This window comes from Coregonus clupeaformis, chromosome 39 (genome assembly GCF_020615455.1).
Source record: "Coregonus clupeaformis isolate EN_2021a chromosome 39, ASM2061545v1, whole genome shotgun sequence".
NCBI classification, from domain to species: domain Eukaryota; kingdom Metazoa; phylum Chordata; class Actinopteri; order Salmoniformes; family Salmonidae; genus Coregonus; species Coregonus clupeaformis.
In genome coordinates, this window is record NC_059230.1 from 3,191,842 (window position 1) to 3,206,144 (window position 14,303).

Sequence of the window (14,303 nt, forward strand, 5' to 3'; positions counted from 1 at the left end):
TTCTTCACCCCGTTGGTAGGATTGAGGGTTGGTTAATCTGATCCAAGATCTTAGGAGGAAATTGTACCCCAACAGTCATCCACATTATCACATTGAATGTGGGAAGTGCTCTCTACAAATGTATTATTATTATTACTGTTATGATTAATGTTATTATTATTATTATTATTATTATTATTATTATTATTATTATTATTATTATTACTGTTATTATTATTACGGTTGTTATTATTATTATTAGTTATTATTATTATTACTGTTATTATTACTGTTACTGTTAATATTACTGTTATTATTATTACTGTTATTATTATTACTGTTATTATTATTATCATCGTCAGATCCAACCCTTTATTTCCCTTTGGTCCACCACCACCTCTCCTCTGTGGCTGGACAGTAAAAGAGGGAGCCAATAAGCCCCACTTTCTCTTGGCAGTACAGTACCAGTACAGTACCAGGACAGTACCAGGACAGTACCAGGACAGTACCAGGACAATACCAGGACAGTACCAGGAGAGTACCAGGACAGTACCAGTACAGTACCAGGACAGTACCAGGACAGTACCAGGACAGTACCAGGAGAGTACCAGGACAGTACCAGGACAGTACCAGTACAGTACCAGGACAGTACCAGTACAGTACCAGGACAGTACCAGGAGAGTACCAGGACAGTACCAGTACAGTACCAGGACTGTACCAGGACAGTACCAGTACAGTACCAGGACAGTACCAGGACAGTACCAGGACAGTACCAGGACAGTACAGGAGTGAGCGAGAGAAAGTTCCACGTCATGTACGTGGGATCATATCGTACCTCTTTGGTCTCACATTTGTATTAATTTGAGTCAGTCAGAGTGACTCATGCTAGCTGAGAGGGAGAGGGAGAGAGAGAGAGAGAGAGAGAGAGAGAGAGAGAGAGAGAGAGAGAGAGAGAGAGAGAGAGAGAGAGAGAGAGAGAGAGAGAGAGGGGTCACAATGAGTCCAATAGAAGCTGCAAGTCAGAGAGAAACAGAAGTGACACTGATTTCTCTGTGAGGAGATGATTGATAGTCTAACAGTGTTAGCCAGTGTATTAGATATCCTTCTCCATCCCTTCTCCTCCCCCACTTCTTTCCCTTCCTTCCCCACTCCTATATTCATAATCAAAGCTTCTCATCTGTTTCAGTCTCCCTCCTTCCTTCCCTCCCTCCCTTCCACCTTCTCCCTTTTTCCTTCCCTTCTCTTCCCTCCCTCTTTCGCTCCCTCCACCCGTCACGTCTTCCCTGTGTCTCTCTGTCCCGGTCATAGCTTCTCACATGGGCTCCCCAGAAGGCCTTATATAGCTCTAGGACTGTCTTGCCCAGCTCCCCACCCTATTGCCAGTCCAATTCAGTCTCTCTTAGAAATACCTCTGCTCAGACTAATATGGAAGCGCCTTGGAGGTATCGGATGCGGACCCTGTGACAGAGGAGATGAAGAAGTGGGTGGGGGCTGTGTTTTTTTGGGGGGGAGGGGGGTGGGTAATGAGGGTTCCATTCTCAAAAGCATAACACCGACCGACAGTTATTGGCTGGAAGACGTCTTTGCTACCAGTTTTGCCACCAGTCTGTAATGTCTTGGCAAATGTGGTAAAGGTCTTACCGCATTTAACATGTTAAACATTTTAATTATCAGTGGTCAACCAGATATATAGGTGGAAATGATGAGCAATGGCTAGATAGAAAGTCAGGAGATCTAATGGTCAAGCTGTGGGAGGACAATTGGGCTGTTTGTCATAATGGATAATGGTATGTTGCATAGAAACATGTTCAGGGCCACTATTCAAAAAGCATCTCAGAGCAGGAGTGCTGCTCTAAGATCAGGTCCCTCCTGTCTTATTCATCATCATCTAAAAGGCCAAACTGATTCTAAATCAGTACTCCTACTTTAAGACACTTTGTGAATAAGGGCCCTGAGCTATAGCCTTTGTTGTTCAAAAAGCATTTGTGCTTATTCTGAAGTCTGAACTCTGTCGTCCATTGAAGTTAGATTGTTTGGTACTCTGCCTCTTGACCTGTCACCATCTCTGTGTTCTATGGACTGTCCTGTATAGTGGAATTATTCGGGATTCTATTCACTGTCCTGTGATGTCGTGACTCTGTCCATATACCTTAATATCCATATTCATAATAATAACATAAAATGTTTTATGATGATGTAATGAAATCGTCAAGTAATCCCACTGGGCACACACTGGTTGAATCAACGTTGTTGCCACGTCATTTCAATGAAATTATGTTGAACCAACATGGAATAGATGTTAAATTGAAGTCTGTGCCCAGTGGGATGTCCTTTATTTACTGTCCTTTATTCACTGTCCTTTATTTACTGTCCTTTATTTACCCAGTCTTGTAGTTGTTATGGCCGAAATTCAATCAAAGACGCATTGTCAACAATGCACCTTTTAAAGGCAATTTCCCGACTTTCGTGGAGTTCACATTCACGGGAATTCTGTGGATGTCTGCTCAAGCGTAAATTACCTTGAACAGTCTAGTGCAGTGCTCTTTTCGTCAATGCACCTTTGATTGAATACCGGACTATACGTGAATGTCCCTGTGCTAAAGCATAACTTCTCTCTACAGTTACTCACCAGTCCAGCTGCCCTGACATTCCAGGTATGTTCAGGCCTTCAAACCACCCCTCTACAAAGCTGCTGCCCTACAGCTAAACCCTCAGCAGCTCGCTCTATAGCAGCGTCCCAAATAGCACCCTATTCCCCATGGGCCCTGTTCAAAAGTAGTACACTATGTAGGGAATAGGGTGCTATTTGGGATGCAGACTATGACTGCTTCTCTGTACTGCAGCAGTGAAAGTAATGTTGCAAATAAAGCTCACTGTGGCAGAGAAAGAAATAAGCAAAACAAATTGAAAAGGCTGGTCTAACCCCTTTATCCTTTCTTTCATCCATCCATCCATCCATCCATCCATCCATCCATCCATCCATCCATCCATCCATCCATCCATCCATCCATCCATCCATCCATCCATCCATCCATCCATCCATCCATCCATCCATCCATCCATCCATCCATCCATCCATCCATCCATCCATCCATCCATCCTTTTAACAATTTCATGCAAAACAGAGATGCTGGCCCCAAGGAATTGCTTGGCAAGAGAGCAGTACTTGTCACACTGGCTTTACTGTAAACCAGATTGAGCCACATAATGTTGGCCATCTTGTTTTGGTGGCCATCTTGGTTGGGTGCTATCCCGGGAATGGTCCATGCTATCTGGGATCCTTGGGACGTCCCTACCCCATTGAAGTTGACATTTCAAATAGTTAAGGTAAGGCTTAAGGTTAGGGTTAGGTAAGAGTTATGGTCAGGGTTTAGGGTAAGGACGTCCCAAGGATCCCGGGTAGCACTGTCCAAACCAAAATGGAGCTCAGTGCTGCTGTTATGGCTGAGGTGGAGTTGAGGCTTGGACTGAACCATGACCTGGCTAGGGTGGATGTTGCCTAGCTTGACTGTTTGGGCTGGACATATCACTGGATATTCCTTGATGGATATTGCCTGCTTTTGAATGATACCCATTCTGCATTGAAAGACATTTGTAATTATGTGATTCTTGCATATCCATTGGAGTCCAATGTTTTCTCTACTGATGTTTTGTTCCATATATTGCCATAGATTGGTGGCCTCTGGTGGTTAAAATGAGAACAAAGTGTGTGTGTGTCTGTGTGTGTGTCTGTGTCTGTGTGTGTGTCTGTGTGCTTGTGCGTGTATGCGTGTTGGTGTGTGTCTTTGCAAGTGGGTGTTAGCGAGTGTGCGTATGTAAGTTTACTCTCCCAAAGCGTAATCCCTTCTCCTGTCCACCGGTCCACTGCACCTGTCGTGACCACGTCTCTTCCCGTCGACACACTAGGACCATGTCACACCCCCCCCCCTTCTCTCTCTGCCCTCTCATTTGCTGGGCTAACTATCCACCAATAGGTGCAGTTTCACACAGATTTAGAAAGTGCAAGGCTTTTGCTTTTAAGGCCTTGAAAGAGGGAGGAAATGCCATGATTGGGGGGTGGGGGTGCTTACGGAGTATGTGGGAAATACATTTTCCATGCAGTCCATTGGACTGCGGTGTGGTCATATGTGTCTAGGACTGGAGTGCTGAGCACCTCATTCCTAAGTGAAGGACGGCAGATCTATAAACATAGAAAACACGTATAAGTTTAGCCAACAGGAACCTATTTCAAGATGAACAGGGGGGGTGTGGGGTTGGGGGGACTGTGTGGGGGCACACACATCTCTATTCCGTTCTAAACCAACCCCCTTTCCCTATAGGCAGTTGTGTAGATTTGAAATGATTGGATAGGTATAAGCAATATGTTGAAAATGTCACCTGGCCTATCAGAGGGCAGGGTTGAGCTATAGCCTATCAGAGGGCAGGGTTGAGCTATAGCCTATCAGAGGGCAGGGTTGAGCTATAGCCTATCAGAGGGCAGGGTTGAGCTAATACCTGTCAGATCCATTCAAGGTTGTTCAAAGAAGTAAGGTCTAGAGATCCAAAAATGTAGCGAAAAATAGATGTTACGATGTTAGGGTCCATGTGCTCTGATACAGCTCCATCTCTTACACGCTTTCTTGCTTTCTTGCTTTCTTTCTTTCGCCTCTCTCTTCTCTGCAGCTTGCAGCCCAGGTTCTTGACGATCTCGATGATGAAGACATTGGATTCGGTCTTGTGGATGAGAAGAAGGACCTCTCTGTCGCCAAGAAGCTGGGTAAGAACTCACTCATCTCTTCACCCCCTTTTCATCATCGATAAAACCTCAGTCCTTCAGTCTGACTTCACATAGAATCCTGATCTCTCTGGCCCTCTTCTGCCCGAGGAGTGGTATCTTTCCTGTTGAAAAAGATTAGAGCAGTGGTTTTCAAACCTCTCCTCGGGACCCCCAGACATTTCACTATTTTGTTGTAACCCTGAACTAACTCAACTGATTCACAGGCAGTGCCTAGTGAAAGTCTTAAAATTAAATGTAAAAAGGGATTGAATTAGATTTTTTTCCTACAGTTCTACACAACCTACTCCACATTTTGAAAGTGAAAGAAAGATTATAGAAAATGTTCTTAATTAATAAAAAATTAAGATGTTAATTGGGTATGCTTTCACACCCCAAAGTTAATACTTGGTGGAAGCACCTTTGGCAGGCAATTACAGCTGTGAATCATTTGAGTAAGATTCTACCAACTTTGCACAACTCTTAAGGCAACAATCTCAGCAAATTTGGTTGGGAATCATTGATGGACAGCAACATTCAAACCTTGTCTCTGATTTCCTGAATGACTGAACCATTCAGAAACACTCAACACATATTGCAAAGCCATTCTTGTGTGTCTTTGGCATTGACATTCAAATTTTGTGTAATTGTCCCGTAGACAAATAAAACTCTATCCCAGGGTTAGGTTTTAGGCAGGTTTTCCTCTAACCGTTTACCTGGGGTTTGCTCCTTTCATTTTTATTTTGATCCTGACAAACTCCCCAGCTCCTGCCAGTGACAAGCATACCCATAACATGATGCTGCCACCATTCAAAATACAAAGGGTTTCACTCTGTGTGGTGTTGTATTGGATTTGACCTGTATTTTTACTGCTCTAATTACGTTGGTAACCAGTTTATAATAGTAATAAGGCACCTCGGGGGTTTGTGTTATATGGCTAATATACCATGGCTAAGGACTGTGTCCTGACTCTCCAAATTGCGTTGTGCGTAACAACAGCCCTTAGCCATGGTATATTGGCCATATAGCACACCCCATTCAGTATCACCCTCAGTACATCATTCAGCCACCAGAGAGCTGTAGCGTTCAACAAACATTCCTCGCTGAGATCTGAGTCTCTAACTTTCAGTTTCTAACTGACTTGCAACTAGAGTAAAGACAGCCATGGCATTTACAGTAGGGCAGATCTCTGGACCTAATCTAGTAGCTGTGTAAGATATCTTTGATATCTTTGTAATACGGAACATATTGTATGGGAAAGGCAGAGTTTTTCCTAACCAGAATAAAATCTAGCCACCAGTTGATGGCCCTAGTTATGGTTAAGAAATGTTATGTTCATGTAACAGTCTAGACACATACAAGCTTCAGTATCACCCTCAGTACATCATTCAGCCACCAGAGAGATGTAGCGTTCAACAAACATTCCTCGCTGAGATCTGAGTCTCTAACTTTCAGTTTCTAACTGACTTGCAGCTCTCTCTATTATAATACCAATCTTATCATTATATTGTACTGTCACTGCCTTGATTTTTATGGTCCCCTAAACCATAACCCCTAATCAGAGTTCTTAACCTATCCCCTAAACCCTAGACCCTAAGTAGAGTTCTTAACCTGTCCCCTAAACCCTAGACCCTAAGTAGAGTTCCTAACCTGTCCCCTAAAGCCTAGACCCTAAGTAGAGTTCCTAACCTGTCCGCTAAAACCTAGACCCTAAGTAGAGTTCTTAACCTGTCCCCTAAAGCCTAGACCCTAAGTAGAGTTCCTAACCTGTCCCCTAAAGCCTAGACCCTAAGTAGAGTTCCTAACCTGTCCGCTAAAACCTAGACCCTAAGTAGAGTTCTTAACCTGTCCCCTAAAGCCTAGACCCTAAGTAGAGTTCCTAACCTGTCCGCTAAACCCTAGTTCCCAGAGTCTCTAACCTGCCCCATCCCTTCCCTAGCCCCATCCCTTACCTAGCCCCCATCCCTTCCCTAGCCCCTAGCCCCATCCCTTCCCTAGCCCCAGCCCCATCCCTTACCTAGCCCCCATCCCTTCCCTAGCCCCATCCCTTCCCCAGCCCCATCCCTTCCCTAGCCCCATCCCTTCCCTAGGCCCATCCCTTCCCTAGCCCCATCCCTTCCCTAGCCCCCATCACTTCCCTAGCTCCCATCCCTTCCCTAGCCCCCATCCCTTCCCTAGCCCCATCCCTTCCCTAGCCCCCATCCCTTCCCTAGCCCCCTTCCCTAGCCCCATCCCTTCCCTAACCCACATCCCTTCCTTAGCCCTCATCCCTTCCCTACCCCCTAGCCCCATCCCTTCCCTAGCCCCATCCCTTCCCTAGCCCCATCCCTTCCCTAGCCCGCATCCCTTCCCTAGCCCCCATCCCTTCCATAGCCCCTAGCCCCCATCCCTTCCCTAGCCCCTAGCCCCATCACTTCCCTAGCCCCTAGCCCCCATCCCTTCCCTAGCCCCATCCCTTCCCTAGCCCCACCCCTTCCCTAGACCCTAGCCCCATCCCTTCCCTAGCCCCGAGCCCCCATCCCTTCCCTAGCCCGTAAACAGCGTCTCTAACCTGTCCTCATCCATCCTCAGGTCTGGATGAGGTGGAGAGCATCTACATCTTTATCGATAATGAAATCATTGAGTACGATGGTGAGCTGGCCGCTGACACCCTGGTAGAGTTCCTCTACGACGTGAGTAACTGTTATAACATTATATAGTAATTTGGTTGTCATGTCACCTCATTTGGGTTACAGTCATTTGGTTGTAACTTTACTTTAGTGTGCTTTTATCACTGTGTAAATACTCTTGAAAGTGTAGTGTACTAATGGGTGATTACATTGTACTTACTAAATATTGTTCAGAAAAGGATAGAAAAAATACGGCCAGTAAAATCTTTCTCTGACATCTCAAATCTTCTCTTCTCCCTCACTCAATCTTTCTGCAGGTGATTGAGGACCCCGTGGAGATCATTGATAATGAGCGTGAGCTCAAGGGCTTCCACAACATTGACGAGGACATCAAGCTGGTTGGCTACTTCAAAAGCGAGAAATCCCCCCGTATGTACAGCCAACAAACTCTGCGGGAAAGACCCGAGAAATCATGACTGAAGATGCTAGCCTGGTTCCAGATCTGTTTGTGCTGTCATGCCAACTGTTAAGGTCATTGTCACTGAATTGGCACAAACAGATCTGGGATCAGGCTAATGGGCTGCTAGTCACAACACCTATTTCTGTGAACCACATGCTGGTTTTCTATGTCTGTATTTTGACAATTTCCTCAATCAAGTATGTCAATGAGAATATCACGTTAGGTTCATGTTATTTTTCTCTTTTACAGACTTCATTGAGTATGACGATGCTGCCGAGGAGTTCCACCCATTCATCAAGTTCTTCGCCACTTTTGACCCCAAGGTAAGGAACCACAGAGGGTAAAATTAGAGTCAGCTATATTCTAAACTCCATTCTGGAATATTTCCATTGTCCCCAATGCAGACCAACTGCCTAATACGCTGTACCATTTTTAGTAGTCTTAACTTGAAAAGATAAGTTACTGCGCTACCTTGAAGTGTTAAGTCAACTCAGGAAATCTAGTTTAGTCCACAAAACGTAATATTAGTTACATTGCAAATAACTTAATTCAGAACGTTAACTCATCTTTTTACGTTGAAACAACAGATTTTTGATAATGGATGTTCTTTGTCCATATCCAGATTGCCAAGAAGCTGAATATGAAGTTGAACGAGGTTGACTTCTACGAGCCCTTCATGGAGGAACCAGTGACCATCCCAGGAAAGCCGTACACTGAGGCTGAGCTTGTAGACTACATTGAGGAGCACGACAGGTGAGTTAGGGACTGCAGTACAGTTGACCTACAATGGAAAGCCAGAAGGCCAGAAGGTATGTTCTTTTTCCAAGCCACTGTGATCTTGCTTCTGCCTTTCCTTGCTTGCTCTTTGGGGTCTAGGCCGGGTTACTGTGAATGTACTTTGTGACAACTGCCGATGTAAAAAGGGCTTGATCATCTAAATGTGATAAAATGATATTGTTTTCATTCCAGGCCCACTCTGAGGAAGCTCGAGCCTCACAGCATGTACGAGACCTGGGTAAGATTTATTCGCTCACTATTGAAATGGCTAGAAACCAGAACTGTCCAGTGGGCCTATTTCTCATGGAGATGTACAGTAGGCCTGAGTCTCTTTCTTTCTTTCTTTCTTTCTTTCTTTCTTTCTTTCTTTCTTTCTTTCTTTCTTTCTTTCTTTCTTTCTTTCTTTCTTTCTTTCTTTCTTTCTTTCTTTCTTTCTTTCTTTCTTTCTTTCTTTCTTTCTTTCTTTCTTTCTTTCTTTCTTTCTTTCTTTCTTTCTTTCTTTCTTTCTTTCTTTCTTTCTTTCTTTCTTTCTTTCTTTCTATCAGGAGGATGACATTGATGGAGAGCACATTGTTGCCTTCGCTGAGGAGGATGACCCTGGTATTGTACAGTGCACTAGTCAAAAGCAAAGTTTATATATACTGTATATATTTTCTCTAGGGAAGGGATGGGGGCTAGGTAAGGGATGGGGCTGGGGCTAGGGAAGGGATGGGGCTAGGGGCTAGGGAAGGGATGGGGGCTAGGTAAGGGATGGGGCTAGGGAAGGGATGGGGCAGGTTAGAGACTCTGGGTACTAGGGTTTAGCGGACAGGTTAGGAACTCTACTTAGGGTCTAGGCTTTAGGGGACATGTAGAAGGGTGGGCGTGTAGAAGGGGGTAATAGACTACAGTATCTAACCTTTGACCTTTCCCAGACGGTTTTGAGTTCCTGGAGATCCTGAAGGAGGTGGCCCAGGAAAACACTGACAACCCCGACCTCAGCATCATCTGGATTGACCCCGACGATTTCCCCCTGGTAAGAGCTGGTTGAAGATATGTGAACTGGCTGAACATACTGTGTATTGAAGTTGGACTGTGCAGAATCACTGAATCAACCAATCACCTTGTAATCCCAAATAACTACTCATTATGTGATCAAGATAAGCAATTCTGCACCTGTATGTGTACCGACTAGTTTAACAAGTGAATATTAGAAATGTCCAACATTTTAATATTATAATATGTTATCAATATATTTATGTTGAGGTCAATTAAAAAAGGACAGATACACTAAGGACTTGAAAAGCAGAACTTTAAATTCTGATTTCCCAGACTCAGTTTAAGCCTAGTTGTAGACTGAAAAGCACTTTGGAGATATCCAATATAATATATTATAAAACCCTTCAAACAGCATTTTCTTTTTCTTTTCTCTCTATCTCCCCCTCTCTATCTCCCCTTCTCTCCTTTTAGCTTGTGCCCTACTGGGAGAAGACCTTCGGCATTGACCTCGGTTCCCCTCAGATCGGTGTTGTGGATGTAGAAGATGTAAGTCTGATCTTCCCGCCTACTTTGTCTCTGTCGTCTCCTTTGTATCATCCTCTTCTGTCCATCCATCCATCTTCTCTGAGAAACTCAGGTTTTTGATGGTCTACTCTCATTGTCTTGTATTCAAGCCTCTCTTGAATCTTAGTGTCTTTATGTCTTGTAGGCCAACTCCATCTTGTCTCGTGACAGTCAAATCGAGGTCTTACTGTGTTTGTGTTCCCTCACAGGCCGACAGTGTGTGGATGGAGATGGATGATGATGAGGACATGCCCACTGCTGATGAGCTTGAGGACTGGATCGAGGACGTGCTGTCCGGAAAGATTGACCCAGATGACGATGATGACGATGATGATGACGACGATGATGACGACGAAGATGATGACGACGATGATGATGATGACGAAGATGATGACGACGAAGATGATGATGATGATGACGACGACGACGATGATGATGATGATGATGATGATGATGATGATGATGATGATGATGATGACGACGACGACGATGACGAGTAAAAGCTTACTTGCCATTCTTGGGTTTTCTCGGCTTTAGCCAACAGTGACCGAAAGCCGGCACCAATCATCAGTTTCCTAACATCTCTTCAAAAACACGTTGTATCCCTTCCTGTTTGCTTCCTGTATCTCTTTCTCAAAGCCATGATCAGAAAGTCTGGTGATACGCCCAAAGGGCAACACCTAAATCAATTTCACTCACAGGAGGATGGTGGCACCTTAATTGGGGAGGACGGGCTCTTGGTAATTGCTGGAGTGGAATAAGTGGAATAGTATCAAATACATCAAACACATGGTTTGATGCCATTCCATTTGCTCCATTCCAGCCATTATTATGAGCCCCTCAGCAGCCTCCACTGATTTCCCTGGGTAAGAAAAGACATGGAAGCAGGGGGAAGATTTTGTCTATGAAAAAAATTATGGGTTGCGGTTCAAATGTAAGATCAGTGTTCCTTATTCAGTATGAAACGTTTGTCTCTCTCTTCATGGGTTTATAACTCTGAGTGTGTGTACGTGAGGACGAAGCTGAGGAAAACTAGTATGTTTGACCTCGTTTTATTTATCTCGTTGCACAAATCAGGGATGCTCCCTTTCCCCTCTCATTTGTCCCATTTTTCTGTACTCTGTAACAACTACATGTTTTCTACTGGTAAAGAGAAGAAACATTGTACTATATTGTACTATATTGTATTATTTTTTAAAGAGAAGGAAACTTAACCTCACTGAAACGTCTTAAGAATAACACAGTTTGGAAAAGTGATTATGAAGATCTTGGAATTCACAAAAAGGCAAATAACTTGATTGTTTCTGGTCCGATATAAAATTAAAAAAATAAATGAGAAAAAAACATTTAAAAAATAAATATTGTTGTTTGTCATAATTTCTTCATGAATGTGTGTCTTTGTGTGTGTGACATTTTATAAAGTACAGCTACATAATTGTGAAACCTGGTAAAACGAGTACATATTTTGACAAAGGTGAAGCTTTACACATCAAATATAATATAATTCAAGACTCTTGAGAATATCATAGAGACAAGACTGAATAATTGGTTATGTGCGAAACTAAAAGGTGCAAAATTCTCACAGGAAAGTAAATCTGTCTCAGTGGGTATTTTACTGCCTTGATGACAGGAGGCATAAAACACATGATATACAGTGCCTTCAGAAAGTACACCCCTTCACTTTTTCCACATTTTGTTTTGTTACAGCTTGTGTCACTGATCTATCCATAACATCAAAGTAGAATTTTGTTTTTAAGAAATGTTTACAAACTAATTAAAAACAAAAAGCTGGAATGTCTTGAGTATTCAAGCCCTTTGTTATAGCAAGTCCTAAATAAGTTCAGGATTAAAAATGTAATTAACAAGTCATATAATAAGTTGCATGGACTCATTCTGTGTTCAGTATTAATGGTTAACTTGATTTACCAATGACTACCCCATCTCTGTACCCCACAAATACAATTATCTGTGAGGTCCCACAGTCGAGTAGTACATTTCAAGCACAGATTTAACCACATACACCAGGGAGGTTGTTCAATGCCTCGCAAAGGAGGGCACCGATTGGTATATAGCAGACTCTGAATATCCATCCCTTTGAGCATAGGGAAGTTATTAATTACACTTTGGATGGCGTATCAATACACCCAGTCACTACAAAGATACAGGCATCCTTCTTAACTCAGTTGCTGGAGAGGAAGGAAACCGCTCAGGGATTTCACCATGAGGCCAATGGTGACTTTAAAACAGTTACAGAGTTTAATGGCTGTGATAGGAGAAAACTGAGGATGGATAAACGACATTGTACAGTAGTTACTTCACAATACTAACCTAAATCAGTGGTTCTCAAACCTCTCCTCAGGGACCCCCAGACATTTCACAATTTTGTTGTAGCCCTGAACTAGTTCGTTTGATTCACCTAGTCAAGGGCTTGATGATTAGTTGACAATTTGAATCAGGTGTGCTAGCTGTGGAATAGTTCAAATATATGGAATGGCTGGGGATCTCTGAGGAGAGGTTTGAGAACCCCTGCCTTAAATGGCAGATTGATAAGAAGGAAGACTGGACAGAATAAGCATATTCCAAAACATGCATTCTATTTGTAAAAAGGCACTAAATGAATAATGCAAAACATTTGGCAAAGAAATTAACTTTTTGTCCTGAATACTGTTAGGTTCTAAATAAACAGAGTAAAACTCACGGACTACTAGGAAAAGCTCAAACCAAGTGTATTCACCCACTGGGTCAAACAGCTGCATAAGACAAAGACATGTTTCCACAAGTACATATATTTATTCCCTCCACTGGGCGGAGTCAACTCCTTGCACGTCTAGACAGCCAATACATCTCTGTTGCTAGGCAGGAACTTAAATGGTTCCTCTCATTGGTGTAGTCATGGCCCTGCCTCCTATATGTGTATGTCATAGGACTGACCCATGCATTGACGTTTGTTCGCTATACATGTCGAGGGATGCTATTCACAAGGACATATTGTTGTCTCACGATTCCCGAGCATGAAACGGCACAGGGGATGTTCAGTGTGCTGCATGGCTATATTGACAAAAAACAGATTCCATGGGATCAAATGGTTGGCTTTTGCACAGATGGGGCTCCATCTACGGCGGGATGGCAGGCAGGCCTCTGCACTCTAGTTATGAATGTGTCTCCCTCTGCCATATGGACACATTGTATGATACACTGAGAGCAACTGGTGGCAAAAGAGCTGAGCACAGAAACTCAGAGATATACTGTAGCAGGTAACTTAGATTGTAAGCTACATCAAACCACATCCACTGCGCGCACACCTGTTCGCAAAACTATGTGGCGTTATGGGATCAGAGCATGACAATGTTCTATTTCACACCGAGGCTTGGTGGTTATCGAGGGGGAGTGTTGGACATATTTTTCACATTGAGAGAGGAACTGTTTGGTTGACTTGGTTGACTTTCTGTGTAATTAAAATAAAATGACACAACGGTGGTAGGCCTGATCATCGACAATGATGAGATAGCCTATAGGGAGGAGGTCAGCGATGTGGCAGTATGGTGCCAGGACAACCACCTCTACATCAACGTGATGCAGAAAGGAGATGATCGTGGACTACTGGAAAAGGAGGGACAAACACGCCCCCATTCACATCAACAGGGCTGTAGTGGAGCAGGTCGAGAGCTTCAAGTTCCTTGGTGTCCTCATCACCAACCAACTGTCATGGTCCAAACACACCAAGACAGTCGTGAAGAGGGCATGACAAAGCCTATTCCCCCTCAGGAGGTTGAAAAGATTTGGCATGGGTCCTCAGATCCTCAAAAAGTTATACAGCTGCACAATCGAGAGCATCCTGACTGGTTGCATCACCGCCTGGTATCGCAACTGCTCGGCCTTCGACCGCAAGGTACTACAGAGGGTAATGCGTACGGCCCAGTACATCACTGAGGCCAAGCTTCCTGCCATCTAGGACCTCTATACCAGGCGGTGTCAGATGAAGGCCCTAAAAATTGTCAAAGAATCCAGCCACCCCTAGTCATAGACTGTTCTCTCTGCTACTGCACGACGAGCGCCAAGTCTAGGTCCAAAAGGCTTCTTAACAGCTTCTACCCCCAAGCCATAAGACTCCTGAACAGCTAATCATGGCTACCCATACTATTTGCACTGCCCCCCCAAACCCACCCCATCCCCCTCTTTTACA

The 14,303-nt window shown here is 43.8% G+C and overlaps 1 protein-coding gene across 2 annotated transcripts in view; it reads left to right on the forward strand.

The window, feature by feature from the left end:
- Window positions 1–11,479, forward strand: part of LOC121554289 (calsequestrin-1) — a 32,764-nt gene extending 21,285 nt beyond the window's left edge. The window contains exons 2-12 of one of the 2 annotated variants that reach the window (XM_041867784.2): window positions 2,601–2,633; window positions 4,642–4,735; window positions 7,304–7,404; window positions 7,659–7,770; window positions 8,051–8,124; window positions 8,424–8,554; window positions 8,771–8,816; window positions 9,124–9,178; window positions 9,493–9,593; window positions 10,028–10,102; window positions 10,330–11,479. In XM_041867784.2, the coding sequence (XP_041723718.1) occupies window positions 2,601–2,633; window positions 4,642–4,735; window positions 7,304–7,404; window positions 7,659–7,770; window positions 8,051–8,124; window positions 8,424–8,554; window positions 8,771–8,816; window positions 9,124–9,178; window positions 9,493–9,593; window positions 10,028–10,102; window positions 10,330–10,620 (1,113 nt within the window). In that variant the 3' untranslated portion in view covers window positions 10,621–11,479. The remainder of the gene's footprint in view (window positions 1–2,600; window positions 2,634–4,641; window positions 4,736–7,303; window positions 7,405–7,658; window positions 7,771–8,050; window positions 8,125–8,423; window positions 8,555–8,770; window positions 8,817–9,123; window positions 9,179–9,492; window positions 9,594–10,027; window positions 10,103–10,329) is intronic. The other variant, XM_041867785.2, reaches the window with a different exon arrangement.
- Window positions 11,480–14,303: the final 2,824 nt, after the last annotated feature.